The sequence below is a fragment of the Prenolepis imparis genome, unplaced genomic scaffold (assembly GCF_030444845.1).
Source record: "Prenolepis imparis isolate NDT839.2.m4 unplaced genomic scaffold, iyPreImpa1.0 SCAF_3, whole genome shotgun sequence".
NCBI classification, from domain to species: Eukaryota; Metazoa; Arthropoda; class Insecta; order Hymenoptera; family Formicidae; genus Prenolepis; species Prenolepis imparis.
This window is the reverse complement of record NW_028141161.1, coordinates 8,987,426-9,012,078: the sequence shown is the minus strand read 5'-3', so window position 1 is coordinate 9,012,078 and position 24,653 is coordinate 8,987,426. Positions and strand designations below refer to the sequence as shown.

The following is a 24,653-nucleotide window of genomic DNA, read 5'->3' as shown; positions in this document are numbered from 1 at the left end:
CTTTAAATCTTTTTTAGCAAAATTCCATCTGTTTATCACGTGCTTTCGATAGCCAAGTCTAATAAAAAACATAATATTGTATATTGTACAAAAAAATCCAGATACAAAAATCCAGATACAGATTTACAGTCGAAAAAAAGAAGGCAATCATGAAACTTTATCTCAAATCTTTCTAATGATTATTTTTTCAAGAAGAAAGGATAATTCCGGGAGCGATAGCAGCGGGGGGATCGCGTTATGAAACCGATAATATCCCGCATCGTTTCTATTAACGATACTATCTAGGTATCTATAAAAGACGGTAAAAGACTAGCAAACTAGCGCAGTTCGCAGGTTCCTTGGTGCGGACTTTAACAGAAAGTTTGTATTACTTTTAATTTGCGCCGTGTCGGAAATCAAGGCGAAAACATGTCTTGGTCTACACTTTGTACTCCGAAGGATTCGGTCTTCGCTTTGAGGACACACTTCGCGTAAACGTAGTCGCGATTGGAGACGTTGGTGGAGAGGAAGGGCGTCGCAGAAAATTATAAAAGAGCGAACGTTTGACGTGAGTGGGGCAGTCACTTCCAAGTGTGCACCAGGGGCACAACGATCGGGGTACGTTAACATAAACAAGTAGGATATCTATTTAGAATAGTGCTTGAGACATAGATTACTTCGGGTACACGCGGCTAAGAAGCAGATAGATTGAGTAAGCGTGAAAGCAAGATTAAGATTTAATCTTTACTCTCTCTTATATAATATATATAATAAAATCTTTTATATAATTTAATTTTTTTCTAGAAAGTGTTTACATGCTTTCACATTTTATATTCGGCATTTTTTTATATATAATTTCGTAGAAAAAAAATTCACATTTTTTATATTACAAGATACAAAGTATCAAACTAAATGATTACGTCAATGTCTAATGTTTTGTGTGTGTATAACTTTTTCAATTAAATTAAATTTTTTAAAAATTTAAAGGAAAAAGAATTAAGTTGTAAAAATAGAAATGTATATAATACGATCACAATTTTCGACTATAATTTTTACTAAATTTTGCCTCAATACAGCTTTAGTACATACGTAACTTTATAGTCAAAATACAAGTCATAAATATTAATTTATGACTTTGTATAGATATGGCGTTCTATTCTAAGATTTTGCTACAAAAATCAAACATAACTTGACAAAATTGTATAGTCGGAAAAAAATATATAATATTTTTGCAATATCTTAAGAGTATTAATTATTTTTTAAATAATACTTTAGATACTTTAATTTCGCATTTTTATATTTATGCGTTATATTCGTGTCTTAGATTGCAAATTTAATTGTGTAAATATTTCTCAACACATGCAACTTCTATTTTTTTTACTTTTTTATTGAGACGAACAAAAAGAAAGAGATTGTATGTTTGGTATATATTAATATTTAATATAAATTTATATTATATTATATTAATAATATTTATATTAAATTATTTATATTATTATAATATTATTTATATTATATTTACATTAATCTTATAGAATATATTTTGTAAAAAATTTAATATCTATCTATTTGATTTTGAAGGGTTAAAAGCAATTACAAAATACGTCATATTACAATTTACTGTTTGTGACGTCAGATTTAAGCTGTCTGATCACGCTCATCAGAATAAATTGTCGAATCCACAAACGTCGCGCGAATTTTAATCTTCCGGACAGTACATCTTATCCTTGATCGTAAAGGTCGACATTACTAAAGGTCGGGAATATGGAACGCTAATTGTCATTCATGCGAATTCGCACTTTGAAGGAAATTTACACGTTGAAAGAAGCGTGGGATTCGACACAATCTCGTTCGTTATATGCTTGAAATCAACCGCAAATGAGCTGCAACAGAGTCAAAAGCGCCATGACATAATCGTTGTAATACGCGCGGGAATCGTTTGTAGACGTAACATAACGGTTGCATGATCGCGGTATTTTAATAATAACGAGAGGCAACGTTGAGTCACACTGATATAAAAATGAAAGGATCAAATACTTCGTGTGATGTAATCTATGTAACTCCATATAAAAAAAGCTTTTATAAGCGTGATCGACGACGTCGGAGAAATAAAAGCTCGCTGGCAATAATACGATAAGTGGCACTTTCTATGCGGAAGAAGACTTATACCCTTAATCAGCTCCATCATAATCGTAGTACAACGTCATTTGTGCAGTCCGATTCGTAATTACTCTTATCCACATAAGAGTACATGACTGATGTGGACGTAACATATAATATGTTTCTGTGATCCGGCAGTCATTTCATTTATTACTGACTTATCAAAAATTGATGAGTGTTTTATAGTTAAATATCGTGTATTTTGCCGCAATATATGCTTGCCCGACATTTCACTTTCGATTGAAGTTATTTGATGATATAACGAATATTACGTACTTGATCAAATTTTTATAGTTCGCGAGAGATGAGGGCAATATTGTAACAATGTTATACAATCTTAATTATCCAAGCTCTAGAATACGCTGATTAGAAATAATCGAGGAAGTAGAGATGGAAATGAGATGGGAAAATAAAACTCTCTCAGCGACACATATATGTAATAAGCATATTCAAAAGAAAATAAATATTCATATTGTGAAATGATTTTCGCTACATAACAGAGAGCCAGCGTTCCAATTTCCCTCTTAAAGATGTTTCTCTCAGATCTTTCACACTACTTCAATTGTAGAACTTTATATTGCACAAAACGCAAAAAAAATCAGAGTTATACTTCTATCGCAATAACAACGTGAAACAACGTAACTGTAAAGTAGGAAAAAGTAACACGATGATAATGACACTTCTTTCTTTCGGGAACCGCGCGACGGTTTGTTTCGGCGAATGAAGATAGGTGAACAACCTACTCACTTATTGCATAATCGGAGAAAGCGATTGCGAAACAAGCCGGTGCACACTCATACTCAAACACGTGGTGCGCTATGAAATAGTCGGCTGTGCTACGTTAATCGTTATGTCATAAACTGACGAAAGGTTGGAGAGTTCCCGTCCAGCGATCGGCCAACTGACAACGTAACCGATCCACTCCTTTTTAAAAGAGAGAAAAAGAGAACGAGAGAAAGAGACAAGCGCATTTCTTCAAGACGCCTTCGCCGTGGCTTTGAACAGGAAGTAGGTCAGCCGGTCAACTCAGTCGGACGATTCAGAAGAAAATGAAAACGCGCATTGTTACACTTACATAAATAATCTGTATTACAAGAAGATAAAAATGTGAATTTCTATCACATTGTTTTATTTAGAAAGATCTAGTTTATATACATACATATATATATTTAAAAAATGAAAACTGAAGACGTTTTTTAAACAAATCTTTTCTATTAAAGATTTGTTTAAAAAGATTTTTTATTATTATTTATAAAAAAAAGTATGGTGATAGAAGATGTACTTACAACAATCTTTGTTGAAACTTTCGAGAGATGAACGTTACGGCTTTTCAGATAATCTAAAATCTATAGATTCAAGTAGATCATCAGACGAACCAAGATGGGAGCAATCGAATGGGTGACCGATGAGAATAAATATGAGTGCACCCTCTCAGAGGAGACTCAAAAAATGGCCAAGGATGAGCTCAGAGAGGACAAGAACACCAGAGATCAAGCTCTCGAGCAGATGCGTAATTGGATCAAGATGAATCCGCGCATTCAAAATAGCCGTCTCGGTAAGACTGTAACATCAAATAATAATCGACATGAATATTGGCGTAGAAATAGTTTTACGTTATACAAAAAATAATTTAACTAATAACATTTGTTTAATTACTTTAGGATTATAATTAAATGCTTTGAAGTTATAATTGTTTTGAATGAATAAAAAGATTTAAATAATTACTTTATAAGCATTCGAATGAGTAACAATTCTTCGATTATTTATATGCAGTCTTGATATTAAAATTTGTCATTTCTCATCAGATGCACGATTCTTACTAAAATTCTTACGATGCAAAAAATTCAACGTCCCGATGGCCCAGGAAGCCACAGAAAGATATCTGCTGCTCCGTCAGGTATATCATCTGGCATTTCATAGCTTGGATATCACAGAACGGAATATGGAAGAGTTATTGTCTTCGGGGTAAGTATTTTTAAAATTATTTTATTGTCACTAAAACTTATTTTCGCAATCTCTTCTTTTATAGATATCTCTTCGCTGCACCTGGTCGCGATGCAAAAGGTCGTCGCGTAATAATCGCGAGACCAGGTACACATTATCTTTTACGTATGAAAAACGCTGAGCATATATATAAAATTTAATATTGCATAGCTTGATACATATAAAAATAGTTGTTTAGAACGTAATAAAAATTTTATATTTACATAATTTTGTTGTAAGAGAAGATCTATATAATTCTCAGCGTCATTTGTTTTTATCGTGCTTACTTTATTCTAATCACTTGTATACGCAATTTTCATCCAAGGTGTTTTTGATCCTCACAAATACACAAATGTGGACATGTGCAAGATCCATGCTATCACTTATGAAGCGCTTATGGAAGATGAGGAGAGTCAAGTACGTGGCTTTGTGCATTTTGCCGATGGTGCCGGCGTCAGTTTTCCTCATCTGACGCTCTTTACGCCGAAGGAAGCTGTGCGCATCGTGAAAAATGGCGAGGTACGATCATTTATATGTAATAATAATAATAATAATGTCTTTTGCACTAATTGTTTCAACATTAAAAATTTTCCATCTTTTAATCGTAAGACTTTTTGCAGATATTTATTTAGTCTTGTTTAATTATCTTAATATGTATCACAAAGATAAAATTAAATGAATATATATTTATTTTACTTTCAAATCATTATTTATTATATAAAGCCCACAAGTCTTTATGTTCCATATTGCTGTAAAAACACTTACATTTTCGTTATTGACACTGTACGTCTGGACCAAGGACGACGTCATATAACAAAGTTTCATAATATTTCTCAAAGATCAGACACTAAACCGATTCTTCAATATCGTCTATTTCATAAACTTACTGAGCGATAATTCTGCTTAAAGTCAGACAAAAAAAGAATTAAAAACACAATATCTTCTTATTAACATTAAAGAGCAATTTGTTGATGAATCGGACAAATCAATAAGTTAAATTTGCAGAAAGAAAGAAAAGAATATACATTTACATAAATCCTTCAACTATTTAATAAAGAAAATAAATATTCTATTTACATCAGCAAAATATGAATCTTTCATTGAAACGTTAACATAAGATAAAACGAATATGAATTTGATTATCTATTTCTATCGTCTCTTATCGAGATTCTCAAAGTAGAAAAGTATCAGTTATAGCAAATTTTGTTGGTTTAATATATCGTGATCAATCCTATTTTTACCTTAGATAATTTCGACTAGGAAATTGTTCTTTTGCAATTAAAAAATATTAAGAAAAATAAAACACAGACAAAATCTTCTTTCAGCGCACCGTACCGATGAGACATAAAGAAGTCCACGGGATCAATTCGCATCCTTCGTTAAAATTCGCTTTGGACTTCGGACTGTCATTGATCTCTGAAAAGATAAGGAGTCGCGTAAAGCTTTACACAAGCCTCGAAGATGCTATTAATAGCAAGATGGATGTGAGCATGTTGCCCAAGGAATACGGCGGGACAATTCCTATGAAGGAAATGATTGGTAATTTATGTTACTCTTCAAGTATCATGTCTTATTATTCCATTCCAGAGATAATAAATTTTAAATTCTCTTTCGATGATACTGTTTTGATACAGATCTATGGCGGAAAGAGATATTACAATTAAGACCCACGTTACTGAACAACGATAAAATGAGTGTCCGCCTAGAGTTGTACTCGGAGAAGGCACGAGAAGGCGCCGTCTCGGCTCTGAAACAAGGATTCGGCTGTTCCAGCGTGGGTTCCAATGATTCTGCAATGTACGGAATAACCGGATCCTTCAGGAAGCTCGAAGTTGATTGATATATAAATATCATATCAATATAACTCTTTGCATTTTTTACCTAGTTAATAAATGGCGCGGGATCGCGATACAGACTGGTTTGGAAATTACAATCACATAGATTAGTACTCTGGTATTAAGAGGATATAATTTTATTTTTGTACTATGTAGAGAGATATATAGAGATATCAGTAATGTGTGCGCATATTATTTAGAACAGCACCATACGCTATATATATCAGATATTGTACATAATTTTTAACACATTACAATGAATGCATAAAAAATATAAATATAATTCCATTATTCATTCTCTGCCTGAGAAATCGCAATTCACAAGCTTATCCGCAAATTCGAAATTTCATGGAGAAATCCATTTGCTAATTATGTCACGAATTCTCACTCTAGCCTTCTTCAAATCCTCTATGTCTGTGACTTCGTCGCTATAAATATCGCGACAGTGTGAAGATCCTAAAAAAAGATATCATATTCTTTTTTTCTCGCATTATAAAAACAATAGAGTTCTTATATATTGTAGTTTTCAATTAACTGTATAATTACCTTTGATAACAATAGCGGGAGAAAAAGCATTTAGATCTTTCAATACCGATAACGAATGCCACGGATCAATATCGCCGTTCGTGAAAATAACATTTGTTAAATCAGGTAATTGCCCTCCGTACATTATATTCGTTCGTCTGACCCGTGAGTTCAATATATTATTATTATAGCTAGAATTAATTCTAAGATTATTATTTTTCAATAAAAGAAAAAGACTCGATAATTAATAAATAGATCAATCAACATCGACAAGAATTGTTTAACATTTATAAAACCTGTTGAGAAATTTATGGTTGACAATGCAAATATATTTACGAATTAGAAATATTGAAATTTATGGACGATTAAAAGCGAAATAAATATTACATAATTTTTAATGCACTTACGGATCGTCATACAAATCTATACACATGTTAATGTAATAACTTAATGGGAACAGCGTTCCAAAGATTGATTTATCTGAGCTCGTCGTCTGATAGTAACCGTATTCCGTGCAAGTTTGATGATACCATTGTCTTACTGCATAAACAACAATCATTTTACTTCTTAACACACATTTATCATATTGCTATTTAATTAATTCTATATAAGTTACTTAATCCAACTCACTGATATCCTTGGCCGCTGGCGAGTTCCACGAAATATTTCGATACTTTTTTATAAAATTATTATAATTTACATCGAGACACTTGTCCGATTTCAAAACAACATGCGCGAGTCTTTGCAAAGGACTGCCTAAATGCGCCGCTGTCATGTTGTTGCATAATGCCGCGATATTCGTTTGACCATTCTCGACATTATCATATTGAACGGTTTCGGCGAATACCTAAAAATGCAATTTAGAATAAAGACGGATAGTAAAAAGGATAAAACGATGCTATGAATAATAATGATTCGCGTACCTCTGCTAGCGTACTCATCAAATAACCAAGATCTCTAGGAGATTTTACATTAGGAACGTTGCACAAGCTAAAATAAATATTTTATTATTAATAAAACTATTATTTCTAATTGTTTTGTCTATTTTATCTATTTACTAAAACAAAACAAGCGCGCGCTACGCGAGCGCCATTTTTCGATTTTATAATGAAAAAAATAATTACTAAATAATAATATTTTTTTTACAGAATCAACTGATAAATGTCAAAAAATATTAATCGAGATTAAAATACCATAACATATTAGTTTAGATAAATTATTATTTTAATTTTTAAAATATATTATTTATAAACTTAATAAACAAATTGGCGCTTTAATCAGTTGATTCCTGTCAAAAAATATTACTAAAGCATTCATTTGCTAATTAAATTTCAGAGTAATAATATGTTATAAAAATTAAAGTAATAATGTTGATAATACTTTACCCTCGATTAATATTATTTGACAGAAATCGGCTGATAACTGTCACAAATAATAACAAAGTTTATTTAAAGTAGCTAATTTCTACAGTGAATTGTTTGCAGATTATTTTGGTACCATATCAACGTATAAACTTTTTGATCTAATATACGTAAAATGAATCCGCGCCGTATGGGATCCGCGGTATAAAAATTTAAGTTTTCAATTGTTTAAAGCGAGCCAAAAATTATTCTTCCATATATTTTAACATTACATTGACAGCACATTATGATGGTACCATCAGCATACCAGCGTACAATCTTTTTAATCTAATATACGTAAAATGATTCCGAGCCGTATGGGATCCGCGGTATAAAAATTTAAGTTTTCAATTGTTTAAAGCGAGCCAAAAATTAATCTTGTATATATTTCAACTGTACATTATATGCACATTATGATGGTACCATCAGCATATCAGCGTACAAACTTTTTGGTATAATACACGTAATATAATTGTGCGCCGTATAGATTTTGAGGTATAAAAATTTAAATTTTTAATTGTTTAAAGCGAGCCAAAAATTAATCTTGTATATATTTCAACTGTACATTATATGCACATTATGATGGTACCATCAGCATACCAGCGTACAAACTTTTTAATCTAAAATACGTAAGATAAATCCGCGCCGTATGGGATCCCCGGTTAAAAAATTTTAATTATAAATTGTTTAAAGCGAGCCAAAAATTATTCTCCCATATATTTTAACATTACATTGACTGCACATTATGATGGTACCATCGGCATACCAGCGTACAAACTTTTTGATCTAATATACGTAAAATGAATCCGCGCCGTATGGGATCCGCGGTATAAAAATTTAAGTTTTCAATTGTTTAAAGAGAGCCAAAAATTAATCTTGTATATATTTCAACTGTACATTATATGCACATTAAGATGGTACCATCAGCATATCAGCGTACAAACTTTATGGTATAATACACGTAATATAATTGTGCGCCGTATAGATTTTGAGGTATAAAAATTTAAATTTTCAATTGTTTAAAGAGAGCCAAAAATTAATCTTGTATATATTTCAACTGTACATTATATGCACATTATAATGGTACCATCATCATACCAGCGTACAAACTTTAAATCTAATATACGTAAAATTAATCCGCGCCGTATGGGATCCGCGGTTTAAAAATTTTAATTATCAATTGTTTAAAGCGAGCCAAAAATTATTCTTTCATATATTTTAACATTACATTGACTGCACATTATGATGGTACCATCAGCATTCCAGCGTACAAACTTTTTGATCTAATATACGTAAAATGAATCCGCGCCGTATGGGATCCGCGGTATAAAAATTTAAGTTTTCAATTGTTTAAAGAGAGCCAAAAATTAATCTTGTATATATTTCAACTGTACATTATATGCACATTATGATGGTACCATCAGCATACCAGCGTACAAACTTTTTGGTATAATACACGTAATATAATTGTGCGCCGTATAGGTTTTGAGGTATAAAAATTTAAATTTTCAATAGTTTAAAGAGAGCCAAAAATTATTCTTCCATATATTTTAACATTACATTGACTGCACATTATGATGGTACCATCAGCATACCAGCGTACAAACTTTTTAATCTAATATACGTAAAATGAATCGGCGCCGTATGGGATCCGCGGTTTAAAAATTTTAATTATCAATTGTTTAAAGCGAGCCAAAAATTATTCTTCCATATATTTTAACATTACATTGACTGCACATTATGATGGTACCATCAGCATTCCAGCGTACAAACTTTTTGATCTAATATACGTTAAATGAATCCGCGCCGTATGGGAACCGCGGTTTAAAAATTTTAATTTTCAATTGTTTAAAGCGGGCCAAAAATTAATCTTGTATATATTTCAACTGTACATTATATGCACATTATGATGGTACCATCAGTATACCAGCGTACAAAATTTTTGATCTAATATACGTAAAATGAATCCGCGCCGTATGGGATCCGCGGTATAAAAATTTAAGTTTTCAATTGTTTAAAGCGAGCCAAAAATTCATCTTGTATATATTTCAACTGTACATTATATGCACATTATGATGGTACCATCAGCATACCAGCGTACAAACTTTTTGGTATAATACACGTAATATAATTGTGCGCCGTATAGGTTTTGAGGTATAAAAATTTAAATTTTCAATAGTTTAAAGAGAGCCAAAAATTATTCTTCCATATATTTTAACATTACATTGACTGCACATTATGATGGTACCATCAGCATTCCAGCGTACAATCTTTTTAATCTAATATACGTAAAATGATTCCGAGCCGTATGGGATCCGCGGTATAAAAATTTAAGTTTTCAATTGTTTAAAGCGAGCCAAAAATTAATCTTGTATATAATTCAACTGTACATTATATGCACATTATGATGGTACCATCAGCATACCAGCGTACAAACTTTTTGGTATAATACACGTAATATAATTGTGCGCCGTATAGGTTTTGAGGTATAAAAATTTAAATTTTCAATAGTTTAAAGAGAGCCAAAAATTATTCTTCCATATATTTTAACATTACATTGACTGCACATTATGATGGTACCATCAGCATACCAGCGTACAAACTTTTTAATCTAATATACGTAAAATGAATCCGCGCCGTATGGGATCCGCGGTTTAAAAATTTTAATTATCAATTGTTTAAAGCGAGCCAAAAATTATTCTTCCATATATTTTAACATTACATTGACTGCACATTATGATGGTACCATCAGCATTCCAGCGTACAAACTTTTTGATCTAATATACGTTAAATGAATCCGCGCCGTATGGGAACCGCGGTTTAAAAATTTTAATTTTCAATTGTTTAAAGCGAGCCAAAAATTAATCTTGTATATATTTCAACTGTACATTATATGCACATTATGATGGTACCATCAGTATACCAGCGTACAAAATTTTTGATCTAATATACGTAAAATGAATCCGCGCCGTATGGGATCCGCGGTATAAAAATTTAAGTTTTCAATTGTTTAAAGCGAGCCAAAAATTCATCTTGTATATATTTCAACTGTACATTATATGCACATTATGATGGTACCATCAGCATACCAGCGTACAAACTTTTTGGTATAATACACGTAATATAATTGTGCGCCGTATAGGTTTTGAGGTATAAAAATTTAAATTTTCAATAGTTTAAAGAGAGCCAAAAATTATTCTTCCATATATTTTAACATTACATTGACTGCACATTATGATGGTACCATCAGCATTCCAGCGTACAATCTTTTTAATCTAATATACGTAAAATGATTCCGAGCCGTATGGGATCCGCGGTATAAAAATTTAAGTTTTCAATTGTTTAAAGCGAGCCAAAAATTAATCTTGTTTATATTTCAACTGTACATTATATGCACATTATGATGGTACCATCAGCATACCAGCGTACAAACTTTTTGGTATAATACACGTAATATAATTGTGCGCCGTATAGGTTTTGAGGTATAAAAATTTAAATTTTCAATAGTTTAAAGAGAGCCAAAAATTATTCTTCCATATATTTTAACATTACATTGACTGCACATTATGATGGTACCATCAGCATACCAGCGTACAAACTTTTTAATCTAATATACGTAAAATGAATCCGCGCCGTATGGGATCCGCGGTTTAAAAATTTTAATTATCAATTGTTTAAAGCGAGCCAAAAATTATTCTTCCATATATTTTAACATTACATTGACTGCACATTATGATGGTACCATCAGCATTCCAGCGTACAAACTTTTTGAACTAATATACGTTAAATGAATCCGCGCCGTATGGGAACCGCTGTTTAAAAATTTTAATTTTCAATTGTTTAAAGCGAGCCAAAAATTAATCTTGTATATATTTCAACTGTACATTATATGCACATTATGATGGTACCATCAGCATATCAGCGTACAAACTTTTTGGTATAATACACGTAATATAATTGTGCGCCGTATAGATTTTGAGGTATAAAAATTTAAATTTTCAATTGTTTAAAGCGAGCCAAAAATTAATCTTGTATATAATTCAACTGTACATTATATGCACATTATAATGCTACCATCAGCATACCAGCGTACAAACTTTTTAATCTAATATACGTAAAATGAATCCGCGCCGTATGGGATCCGCGGATTAAAAATTTAAATTTTCAATTGTTTAAAGCGAGCCAAAAATTAATCTTGTATATACTTCAACTGTACATTATATGCACATTATGATGGTACCATCAGTATACCAGCGTACAAACTTTTTGATCTAATATACGTAAAATGAATCCGCGCCGTATGGGATCCGCGGTTTAAAAATTTTAATTTTCAATTGTTTAAAGCGAGCCAAAAATTAATCTTGTATATATTTCAACTGTACATTATATGCACATTATGATGGTACCATCAGCATATCAGCGTACAAACTTTTTGGTATAATACACGTAATATAATTGTGCGCCGTATAGATTTTGAGGTATAAAAATTTAAATTTTCAATTGTTTAAAGCGAGCCAAAAATTAATCTTGTATATATTTCAACTGTACATTATATGCACATTATGATGGTACCATCAGCATACCAGCGTACAAACTTTTTAATCTAAAATACGTAAGATAAATCCGCGCCGTATGGGATCCGCGGTTAAAAAATTTTAATTATCAATTGTTTAAAGCGAGCCAAAATTTTTCTTCCATATATTTTAACATTACATTGACTGCACATTATGATGGTACCATCAGCATTCCAGCGTACAAACTTTTTGATCAAATATACGTAAAATGAATCCGCGCCGTATGGGATCAGCGGTATAAAAATTTAAGTTTTCAATTGTTTAAAGCGAGCCAAAAATTACTCTTGTATATATTTCAACTGTACATTATATGCACATTATGATGGTACCATCAGTATACCAGCGTACAAACTTTTTGATCTAATATACGTAAAATGAAACCGCGCCGTATGGGATCCGCGGTTTAAAAATTTTAATTATCAATTGTTTAAAGCGAGCCAAAAATTATTCTTCCATATATTTTAACATTACATTGACTGCACATTATGATGGTACCATCAGCATACCAGCGTACAAACTTTTTAATCTAAAATACGTAAAATGTATCCGCGCCGTATGGGATCCGCAGTTTAAAAATTTTAATTATCAATTGTTTAAAGCGAGCCAAAAATTACTCTTGTATATATTTCAACTGTACATTATATGCACATTATGATGGTACCATCAGTATACCAGCGTACAAACTTTTTGATCTAATATACGTAAAATGAAACCGCGCCGTATGGGATCCGCGGTTTAAAAATTTTAATCTTCAATTGTTTAAAGCGAGCCAAAAATTAATCTTGTATATATTTCAACTGTACATTATATGCACATTAAGATGGAACCATCAGCATACCAGCGTACAAACTTTTTGGTATAATACACGTAATATAATTGTGCGCCGTATAGGTTTTGAGGTATAAAAATTTAAATTTTCAATAGTTTAAAGAGAGCCAAAAATTATTCTTCCATATATTTTAACATTACATTGACTGCACATTATGATGGTACCATCAGCATTCCAGCGTACAAACTTTTTGATCTAATATACGTAAAATGAATCCGCGCCGTATGGGATCCGCGGTATAAAAATTTAAGTTTTCAATTGTTTAAAGCGAGCCAAAAATTATTCTTCCATATATTTTAACATTACATTGACTGCACATTATGATGGTACCATCAGCATCACAGCGTACAAACTTTTTGATCTAATATACGTAAAATGAATCCGTGCCGTATGGGATCCGCGGTATAAAAATTTAAGTTTTCAATTGTTTAAAGCGAGCCAAAAATTCATCTTGTATATATTTCAACTGTACATTATATGCACATTATGATGGTACCATCAGCATACCAGCGTACAAACTTTTTGGTATAATACACGTAATATAATTGTGCGCCGTAGAGATTTTGAGGTATAAAAATTAAAATTTTTAATTGTTTAAAGCGAGCCAAAAATTAATCTTGTATATATTTCAACTGTACATTATATGCACATTATGATGGTACCATCAGCATACCAGCGTACAAACTTTTTAATCAAAAATACGTAAAATGAATCCGCGCCGTATGGGATCCTCAGTTTAAAAATTTTAATTATCAATTGTTTAAAGCGAGCCAAAAATTATTCTTCCATATATTTTAACATTACATTGACTGCACATTATGATGGTACCATCAGCATACCAGCGTACAAACTTTTTAATCTAAAATACGTAAAATGTATCCGCGCCGTATGGGATCCGCAGTTTAAAAATTTTAATTATCAATTGTTTAAAGCGAGCCAAAAATTATTCTTCCATATATTTTAACATTACATTGACTGCACATTATGATGGTACCATCAGCATTCCAGCGTACAAACTTTTTGATCTAATATACGTAAAATGAATCCGCGCCGTATGGGATCCACGGTATAAAAATTTAAGTTTTCAATTGTTTAAAGCGAGCCAAAAATTCATCTTGTATATATTTCAACTGTACATTATATGCACATTATGATGGTACCATCAGCATATCAGCGTACAAACTTTTTGGTATAATACACGTAATATAATTGTGCGCCGTATAGATTTTGAGGTATAAAAATTTAAATTTTCAATTGTTTAAAGCGAGCCAAAAATTAATCTTGTATATATTTCAACTGTACATTATATGCACATTATAATGCTACCATCAGCATACCAGCGTACAAACTTTTTAATCTAATATACGTAAAATTAATCCGCGCCGTATGGAATCCGCGGTTTAAAAATTTTAATTATCAATTGTTTAAAGCGAGCCAAAAATTATTCTTCCATATATTTTAACATTACATTGACTGCACATTATGATGGTACCATCGGCATACCAGCGTACAAACTTTCTGATCTAATATACGTAAAATGAATCCGCGCCGTATGGGATCCGCGGTATAAAAATTTAAGTTTTCAATTGTTTAAATCGAGCCAAAAATTAATCTTGTATATATTTCAACTGTACATTATATGCACATTATAATGGTACCATCAGCATACCAGCGTACAAACTTTAAATCTAATATACGTAAAATTAATCCGCGCCGTATGGGATCCGCGGTTTAAAAATTTTAATTATCAATTGTTTAAAGCGAGCCAAAAATTATTCTTTCATATATTTTAACATTACATTGACTGCACATTATGATGGTACCATCAGCATTCTAGCGTACAAACTTTTTGATCTAATATACGTAAAATGAATCCGCGCCGTATGGGATCCGCGGTATAAAAATTTAAGTTTTCAATTGTTTAAAGCGAGCCAAAAATTAATCTTGTATATATTTCAACTGTACATTATATGCACATTATGATGGTACCATCAGCATACCAGCGTACAAACTTTTTGGTATATTACACGTAATATAATTGTGCGCCGTATAGGTTTTGAGGTATAAAAATTTAAATTTTCAATAGTTTAAAGAGAGCCAAAAATTATTCTTCCATTTATTTTAACATTACATTGACTGCACATTATGATGGTACCATCAGCATACCTGCGTACAAACTTTTAAATCTAATATACGTAAAATGAATCCGCGCCGTATGGGATCCGCGGTTTAAAAATTTTAATTATCAATTGTTTAAAGCGAGCCAAAAATTATTCTTCCATATATTTTAACATTACATTGACTGCACATTATGATGGTACCATCAGCATTCCAGCGTACAAACTTTTTGATCTAATATACGTTAAATGAATCCGCGCCGTATGGGAACCGCTGTTTAAAAATTTTAATTTTCAATTGTTTAAAGCGAGCCAAAAATTAATCTTGTATATATTTCAACTGTACATTATATGCACATTATCATGGTACCATCAGTATACCAGCGTACAAAATTTTTGATCTAATATACGTAAAATGAATCCGCGCCGTATGGGATCCGCGGTATAAAAATTTAAGTTTTCAATTGTTTAAAGCGAGCCAAAAATTCATCTTGTATATATTTCAACTGTACATTATATGCACATTATGATGGTACCATCAGCATACCAGCGTACAAACTTTTTGGTATAATACACGTAATATAATTGTGCGCCGTATAGGTTTTGAGGTATAAAAATTTAAATTTTCAATAGTTTAAAGAGAGCCAAAAATTATTCTTCCATTTATTTTAACATTACATTGACTGCACATTATGATGGTACCATCAGCATTCCAGCGTACAATCTTTTTAATCTAATATACGTAAAATGATTCCGAGCCGTATGGGATCCGCGGTATAAAAATTTAAGTTTTCAATTGTTTAAAGCGAGCCAAAAATTAATCTTGTTTATATTTCAACTGTACATTATATGCACATTATGATGGTACCATCAGCATACCAGCGTTCAAACTTTTTGGTATAATACACGTAATATAATTGTGCGCCGTATAGGTTTTGAGGTATAAAAATTTAAATTTTCAATAGTTTAAAGAGAGCCAAAAATTATTCTTCCATATATTTTAACATTACATTGACTGCACATTATGATGGTACCATCAGCATACCAGCGTACAAACTTTTTAATCTAATATACGTAAAATGAATCCGCGCCGTATGGGATCCGCGGTTTAAAAATTTTAATTATCAATTGTTTAAAGCGAGCCAAAAATTATTCTTCCATATATTTTAACATTACATTGACTGCACATTATGATGGTACCATCAGCATTCCAGCGTACAAACTGTTTGATCTAATATACGTTAAATGAATCCGCGCCGTATGGGAACCGCTGTTTAAAAATTTTAATTTTCAATTGTTTAAAGCGAGCCAAAAATTAATCTTGTATATATTTCAACTGTACATTATATGCACATTATCATGGTACCATCAGTATACCAGCGTACAAAATTTTTGATCTAATATACGTAAAATGAATCCGCGCCGTATGGGATCCGCGGTATAAAAATTTAAGTTTTCAATTGTTTAAAGCGAGCCAAAAATTCATCTTGTATATATTTCAACTGTACATTATATGCACATTATGATGGTACCATCAGCATACCAGCGTACAAACTTTTTGGTATAATACACGTAATATAATTGTGCGCCGTATAGGTTTTGAGGTATAAAAATTTAAATTTTCAATAGTTTAAAGAGAGCCAAAAATTATTCTTCCATATATTTTAACATTACATTGACTGCACATTATGATGGTACCATCAGCATTCCAGCGTACAAACTTTTTGATCTAATATACGTTAAATGAATTCGCGCCGTATGGGAACCGCGGTTTAAAAATTTTAATTTTCAATTGTTTAAAGCGAGCCAAAAATTAATCTTGTATATATTTCAACTGTACATTATATGCACATTATGATGGTACCATCAGTATACCAGCGTACAAAATTTTTGATCTAATATACGTAAAATGAATCCGCGCCGTATGGGATCCGCGGTTTAAAAATTTAAATTTTCAATAGTTTAAAGAGAGCCAAAAATTATTCTTCCATATATTTTAACATTACATTGACTGCACATTATGATGGTACCATCAGCATACCAGCGTACAAACTTTTTAATCTAATATACGTAAAATGAATCGGCGCCGTATGGGATCCGCGGTTTAAAAATTTTAATTATCAATTGTTTAAAGCGAGCCAAAAATTATTCTTCCATATATTTTAACATTACATTGACTGCACATTATGATGGTACCATCAGCATTCCAGCGTACAAACTTTTTGATCTAATATACGTTAAATGAATCCGCGCCGTATGGGAACCGCGGTTTAAAAATTTTAATTTTCAATTGTTTAAAGCGGGCCAAAAATTAATCTTGTATATATTTCAACTGTACATTATATGCACATTATGATGGTACCATCAGTATACCAGCGTACAAAATTTTTGATCTAATATACGTAAAATGAATCCGCGCCGTATGGGATCCGCGGTATAAAAATTTAAGTTTTCAATTGTTTAAAGCGAGCCAAAAATTCATATTGTATATATTTCAACTGTACATTATATGCACATTATGATGGTACCATCAGCATACCAGCGTACAAACTTTTTGGTATAATACACGTAATATAATTGTGCGCCGTATAGGTTTTGAGGTATAAAAATTTAAATTTTCAATAGTTTAAAGAGAGCCAAAAATTATTCTTCCATATATTTTAACATTACATTGACTGCACATTATGATGGTACCATCAGCATTCCAGCGTACAATCTTTTTAATCTAATATACGTAAAATGATTCCGAGCCGTATGGGATCCGCGGTATAAAAATTTAAGTTTTCAATTGTTTAAAGCGAGCCAAAAATTAATCTTGTATATAATTCAACTGTACATTATATGCACATTATGATGGTACCATCAGCATACCAGCGTACAAACTTTTTGGTATAATACACGTAATATAATTGTGCGCCGTATAGGTTTTGAGGTATAAAAATTTAAATTTTCAATAGTTTAAAGAGAGCCAAAAATTATTCTTCCATATATTTTAACATTACATTGACTGCACATTATGATGGTACCATCAGCATACCAGCGTACAAACTTTTTAATCTAATATACGTAAAATGAATCCGCGCCGTATGGGATCCGCGGTTTAAAAATTTTAATTATCAATTGTTTAAAGCTAGCCAAAAATTATTCTTCCATATATTTTAACATTACATTGACTGCACATTATGATGGTACCATCAGCATTCCAGCGTACAAACTTTTTGAACTAATATACGTTAAATGAATCCGCGCCGTATGGGAACCGCTGTTTAAAAATTTTAATTTTCAATTGTTTAAAGCGAGCCAAAAATTAATCTTGTATATATTTCAACTGTACATTATATGCACATTATGATGGTACCATCAGCATATCAGCGTACAAACTTTTTGGTATAATACACGTAATATAATTGTGCGCCGTATAGATTTTGAGGTATAAAAATTTAAATTTTCAATTGTTTAAAGCGAGCCAAAAATTAATCTTGTATATAATTCAACTGTACATTATATGCACATTATAATGCTACCATCAGCATACCAGCGTACAAACTTTTTAATCTAATATACGTAAAATGAATCCGCGCCGTATGGGATCCGCGGATTAAAAATTTAAATTTTCAATTGTTTAAAGCGAGCCAAAAATTAATCTTGTATATACTTCAACTGTACATTATATGCACATTATGATGGTACCATCAGTATACCAGCGTACAAACTTTTTGATCTAATATACGTAAAATGAATCCGCGCCGTATGGGATCCGCGGTTTAAAAATTTTAATTTTCAATTGTTTAAAGCGAGCCAAAAATTAATCTTGTATATATTTCAACTGTACATTATATGCACATTATGATGGTACCATCAGCATATCAGCGTACAAACTTTTTGGTATAATACACGTAATATAATTGTGCGCCGTATAGATTTTGAGGTATAAAAATTTAAATTTTCAATTGTTTAAAGCGAGCCAAAAATTAATCTTGTATATATTTCAACTGTACATTATATGCACATTATGATGGTACCATCAGCATACCAGCGTACAAACTTTTTAATCTAAAATACGTAAGATAAATCCGCGCCGTATGGGATCCGCGGTTAAAAAATTTTAATTATCAATTGTTTAAAGCGAGCCAAAATTTTTCTTCCATATATTTTAACATTACATTGACTGCACATTATGATGGTACCATCAGCATTCCAGCGTACAAACTTTTTGATCAAATATACGTAAAATGAATCCGCGCCGTATGGGATCAGCGGTATAAAAATTTAAGTTTTCAATTGTTTAAAGCGAGCCAAAAATTACTCTTGTATATATTTCAACTGTACATTATATGCACATTATGATGGTACCATCAGTATACCAGCGTACAAACTTTTTGATCTAATATACGTAAAATGAAACCGCGCCGTATGGGATCCGCGGTTTAAAAATTTTAATTATCAATTGTTTAAAGCGAGCCAAAAATTATTCTTCCATATATTTTAACATTACATTGACTGCACATTATGATGGTACCATCAGCATACCAGCGTACAAACTTTTTAATCTAAAATACGTAAAATGTATCCGCGCCGTATGGGATCCGCAGTTTAAAAATTTTAATTATCAATTGTTTAAAGCGAGCCAAAAATTACTCTTGTATATATTTCAACTGTACATTATATGCACATTATGATGGTACCATCAGTATACCAGCGTACAAACTTTTTGATCTAATATACGTAAAATGAAACCGCGCCGTATGGGATCCGCGGTTTAAAAATTTTAATCTTCAATTGTTTAAAGCGAGCCAAAAATTAATCTTGTATATATTACAACTGTACATTATATGCACATTAAGATGGAACCATCAGCATACCAGCGTACAAACTTTTTGGTATAATACACGTAATATAATTGTGCGCCGTATAGGTTTTGAGGTATAAAAATTTAAATTTTCAATAGTTTAAAGAGAGCCAAAAATTATTCTTCCATATATTTTAACATTACATTGACTGCACATTATGATGGTACCATCAGCATTCCAGCGTACAAACTTTTTGATCTAATATACGTAAAATGAATCCGCGCCGTATGGGATCCGCGGTATAAAAATTTAAGTTTTCAATTGTTTAAAGCGAGCCAAAAATTATTCTTCCATATATTTTAACATTACATTGACTGCACATTATGATGGTACCATCAGCATCACAGCGTACAAACTTTTTGATCTAATATACGTAAAATGAATCCGTGCCGTATGGGATCCGCGGTATAAAAATTTAAGTTTTCAATTGTTTAAAGCGAGCCAAAAATTCATCTTGTATATATTTCAACTGTACATTATATGCACATTATGATGGTACCATCAGCATACCAGCGTACAAACTTTTTGGTATAATACACGTAATATAATTGTGCGCCGTAGAGATTTTGAGGTATAAAAATTAAAATTTTTAATTGTTTAAAGCGAGCCAAAAATTAATCTTGTATATATTTCAACTGTACATTATATGCACATTATGATGGTACCATCAGCATACCAGCGTACAAACTTTTTAATCAAAAATACGTAAAATGAATCCGCGCCGTATGGGATCCTCAGTTTAAAAATTTTAATTATCAATTGTTTAAAGCGAGCCAAAAATTATTCTTCCATATATTTTAACATTACATTGACTGCACATTATGATGGTACCATCAGCATACCAGCGTACAAACTTTTTAATCTAAAATACGTAAAATGTATCCGCGCCGTATGGGATCCGCAGTTTAAAAATTTTAATTATCAATTGTTTAAAGCGAGCCAAAAATTATTCTTCCATATATTTTAACATTACATTGACTGCACATTATGATGGTACCATCAGCATTCCAGCGTACAAACTTTTTGATCTAATATACGTAAAATGAATCCGCGCCGTATGGGATCCACGGTATAAAAATTTAAGTTTTCAATTGTTTAAAGCGAGCCAAAAATTCATCTTGTATATATTTCAACTGTACATTATATGCACATTATGATGGTACCATCAGCATATCAGCGTACAAACTTTTTGGTATAATACACGTAATATAATTGTGCGCCGTATAGATTTTGAGGTATAAAAATTTAAATTTTCAATTGTTTAAAGCGAGCCAAAAATTAATCTTGTATATATTTCAACTGTACATTATATGCACATTATAATGCTACCATCAGCATACCAGCGTACAAACTTTTTAATCTAATATACGTAAAATTAATCCGCGCCGTATGGGATCCGCGGTTTAAAAATTTTAATTATCAATTGTTTAAAACGAGCCAAAAATTATTCTTCCATATATTTTAACATTACATTGACTGCACATTATGATGGTACCATCAGCATTCCAGCGTACAATCTTTTTAATCTAATATACGTAAAATGATTCCGAGCCGTATGGGATCCGCGGTATAAAAATTTAAGTTTTCAATTGTTTAAAGCGAGCCAAAAATTAATCTTGTATATAATTCAACTGTACATTATATGCACATTATGATGGTACCATCAGCATACCAGCGTACAAACTTTTTGGTATAATACACGTAATATAATTGTGCGCCGTATAGGTTTTGAGGTATAAAAATTTAAATTTTCAATAGTTTAAAGAGAGCCAAAAATTATTCTTCCATATATTTTAACATTACATTGACTGCACATTATGATGGTACCATCAGCATTCCAGCGTACAATCTTTTTAATCTAATATACGTAAAATGATTCCGAGCCGTATGGGATCCGCGGTATAAAAATTTAAGTTTTCAATTGTTTAAAGCGAGCCAAAAATTAATCTTGTTTATATTTCAACTGTACATTATATGCACATTATGATGGTACCATCAGCATACCAGCGTACAAACTTTTTGGTATAATACACGTAATATAATTGTGCGCCGTATAGGTTTTGAGGTATAAAAATTTAAATTTTCAATAGTTTAAAGAGAGCCAAAAATTATTCTTCCATATATTTTAACATTACATTGACTGCACATTATGATGGTACCATCAGCATACCAGCGTACAAACTTTTTAATCTAATATACGTAAAATGAATCCGCGCCGTATGGGATCCGCGGTTTAAAAATTTTAATTATCAATTGTTTAAAGCGAGCCAAAAATTATTCTTCCATATATTTTATCATTACATTGACTGCACATTATGATGGTACCATCAGCATTCCAGCGTACAAACTTTTTGAACTAATATACGTTAAATGAATCCGCGCCGTATGGGAACCGCTGTTTAAAAATTTTAATTTTCAATTGTTTAAAGCGAGCCAAAAATTAATCTTGTATATATTTCAACTGTACATTATATGCACATTATGATGGTACCATCAGCATATCAGCGTACAAACTTTTTGGTATAATACACGTAATATAATTGTGCGCCGTATAGATTTTGAGGTATAAAAATTTAAATTTTCAATTGTTTAAAGCGAGCCAAAAATTAATCTTGTATATATTTCAACTGTACATTATATGCACATTATAATGCTACCATCAGCATACCAGCGTACAAACTTTTTAATCTAATATACGTAAAATGAATCCGCGCCGTATGGGATCCGCGGATTAAAAATTTAAATTTTCAATTGTTTAAAGCGAGCCAAAAATTAATCTTGTATATACTTCAACTGTACATTATATGCACATTATGATGGTACCATCAGTATACCAGCGTACAAACTTTTTGATCTAATATACGTAAAATGAATCCGCGCCGTATGGGATCCGCGGTTTAAAAATTTTAATTTTCAATTGTTTAAAGCGAGCCAAAAATTAATCTTGTATATATTTCAACTGTACATTATATGCACATTATGATGGTACCATCAGCATATCAGCGTACAAACTTTTTGGTATAATACACGTAATATAATTGTGCGCCGTATAGATTTTGAGGTATAAAAATTTAAATTTTCAATTGTTTAAAGCGAGCCAAAAATTAATCTTGTATATATTTCAACTGTACATTATATGCACATTATGATGGTACCATCAGCATACCAGCGTACAAACTTTTTAATCTAAAATACGTAAGATAAATCCGCGCCGTATGGGATCCGCGGTTAAAAAATTTTAATTATCAATTGTTTAAAGCGAGCCAAAATTATTCTTCCATATATTTTAACATTACATTGACTGCACATTATGATGGTACCATCAGCATCCCAGCGTACAAACTTTTTGATCAAATATCCGTAAAATGAATCCGCGCCGTATGGGATCAGCGGTATAAAAATTTAAGTTTTCAATTGTTTAAAGCGAGCCAAAAATTACTCTTGTATATATTTCAACTGTACATTATATGCACATTATGATGGTACCATCAGTATACCAGCGTACAAACTTTTTGATCTAATATACGTAAAATGAAACCGCGCCGTATGGGATCCGCGGTTTAAAAATTTTAATTATCAATTGTTTAAAGCGAGCCAAAAATTATTCTTCCATATATTTTAACATTACATTGACTGCACATTATGATGGTACCATCAGCATTCCAGCGTACAAACTTTTTGATCTAATATACGTTAAATGAATCCGCGCCGTATGGGAACCGCGGTTTAAAAATTTTAATTTTCAATTGTTTAAAGCGAGCCAAAAATTAATCTTGTATATATTTCAACTGTACATTATATGCAGATTATGATGGTACCATCAGTATACCAGCGTACAAAATTTTTGATCTAATATACGTAAAATGAATCCGCGCCGTATGGGATCCGCGGTTTAAAAATTTAAATTTTCAATTGTTTAAAGCGAGCCAAAAATTAATCTTGTATATATTTCAACTGTACATTATATGCACATTATGATGGTACCATCAGTATACCAGCGTACAAACTTTTTGATCTAATATACGTAAAATGAATCCGCGCCGTATGGGATCCGCGGTTTAAAAATTTTAATTTTCAATTGTTTAAAGCGAGCCAAAAATTAATCTTGTATATATTTCAACTGTACATTATATGCACATTATGATGGTACCATCAGCATATCAGCGTACAAACCTTTTGGTATAATACACGTAATATAATTGTGCGCCGTATAGATTTTGAGGTATAATAATTTAAATTTTCAATTGTTTAAAGAGAGCCAAAAATTAATCTTGTATATATTTCAACTGTACATTATATGCACATTATAATGCTACCATCAGCATACCAGCGTACAAACTTTTTAATCTAATATACGTAAAATTAATCCGCGCCGTATGGGATCCGCGGTTTAAAAATTTT

General features: G+C 31.5%; 2 protein-coding genes across 5 annotated transcripts in view; one reads left to right on the top strand and one right to left on the bottom strand.

The window, feature by feature from the left end:
• The first annotated feature begins 536 nt into the window (after positions 1–536).
• Positions 537–6,093, top strand: LOC145933531 (alpha-tocopherol transfer protein-like). 4 transcript variants are annotated; one of them, XM_083033308.1, is made up of 7 exons: positions 537–597; positions 3,474–3,694; positions 3,945–4,104; positions 4,169–4,230; positions 4,448–4,641; positions 5,448–5,661; positions 5,757–6,093. In XM_083033308.1, the coding sequence occupies exons 2-7, from the start codon at positions 3,520–3,522 to the stop codon at positions 5,960–5,962; spliced, it is 1,011 nt and encodes a 336-aa protein (XP_082889434.1). In that variant the 5' UTR covers positions 537–597; positions 3,474–3,519; the 3' UTR covers positions 5,963–6,093. The 4 variants fall into 4 exon arrangements, with proteins under 4 accessions (XP_082889434.1, XP_082889437.1, XP_082889436.1 ...); XM_083033311.1 differs by having other exon boundaries at positions 564–597; positions 3,492–3,694; XM_083033310.1 differs by having other exon boundaries at positions 594–691.
• A 181-nt stretch (positions 6,094–6,274) lies between these two features.
• The window catches only part of LOC145933530 (putative serine protease K12H4.7), a 41,712-nt gene continuing 23,333 nt past the window's right edge, over positions 6,275–24,653 (bottom strand). The window contains exons 6-10 of the mRNA XM_083033307.1: positions 7,406–7,472; positions 7,113–7,329; positions 6,890–7,022; positions 6,504–6,673; positions 6,275–6,413 (exon numbers count right to left, since the gene is read on the bottom strand). Of these exons, the coding sequence (XP_082889433.1) occupies positions 6,304–6,413; positions 6,504–6,673; positions 6,890–7,022; positions 7,113–7,329; positions 7,406–7,472 (697 nt within the window). The 3' untranslated portion in view covers positions 6,275–6,303. The remainder of the gene's footprint in view (positions 6,414–6,503; positions 6,674–6,889; positions 7,023–7,112; positions 7,330–7,405; positions 7,473–24,653) is intronic.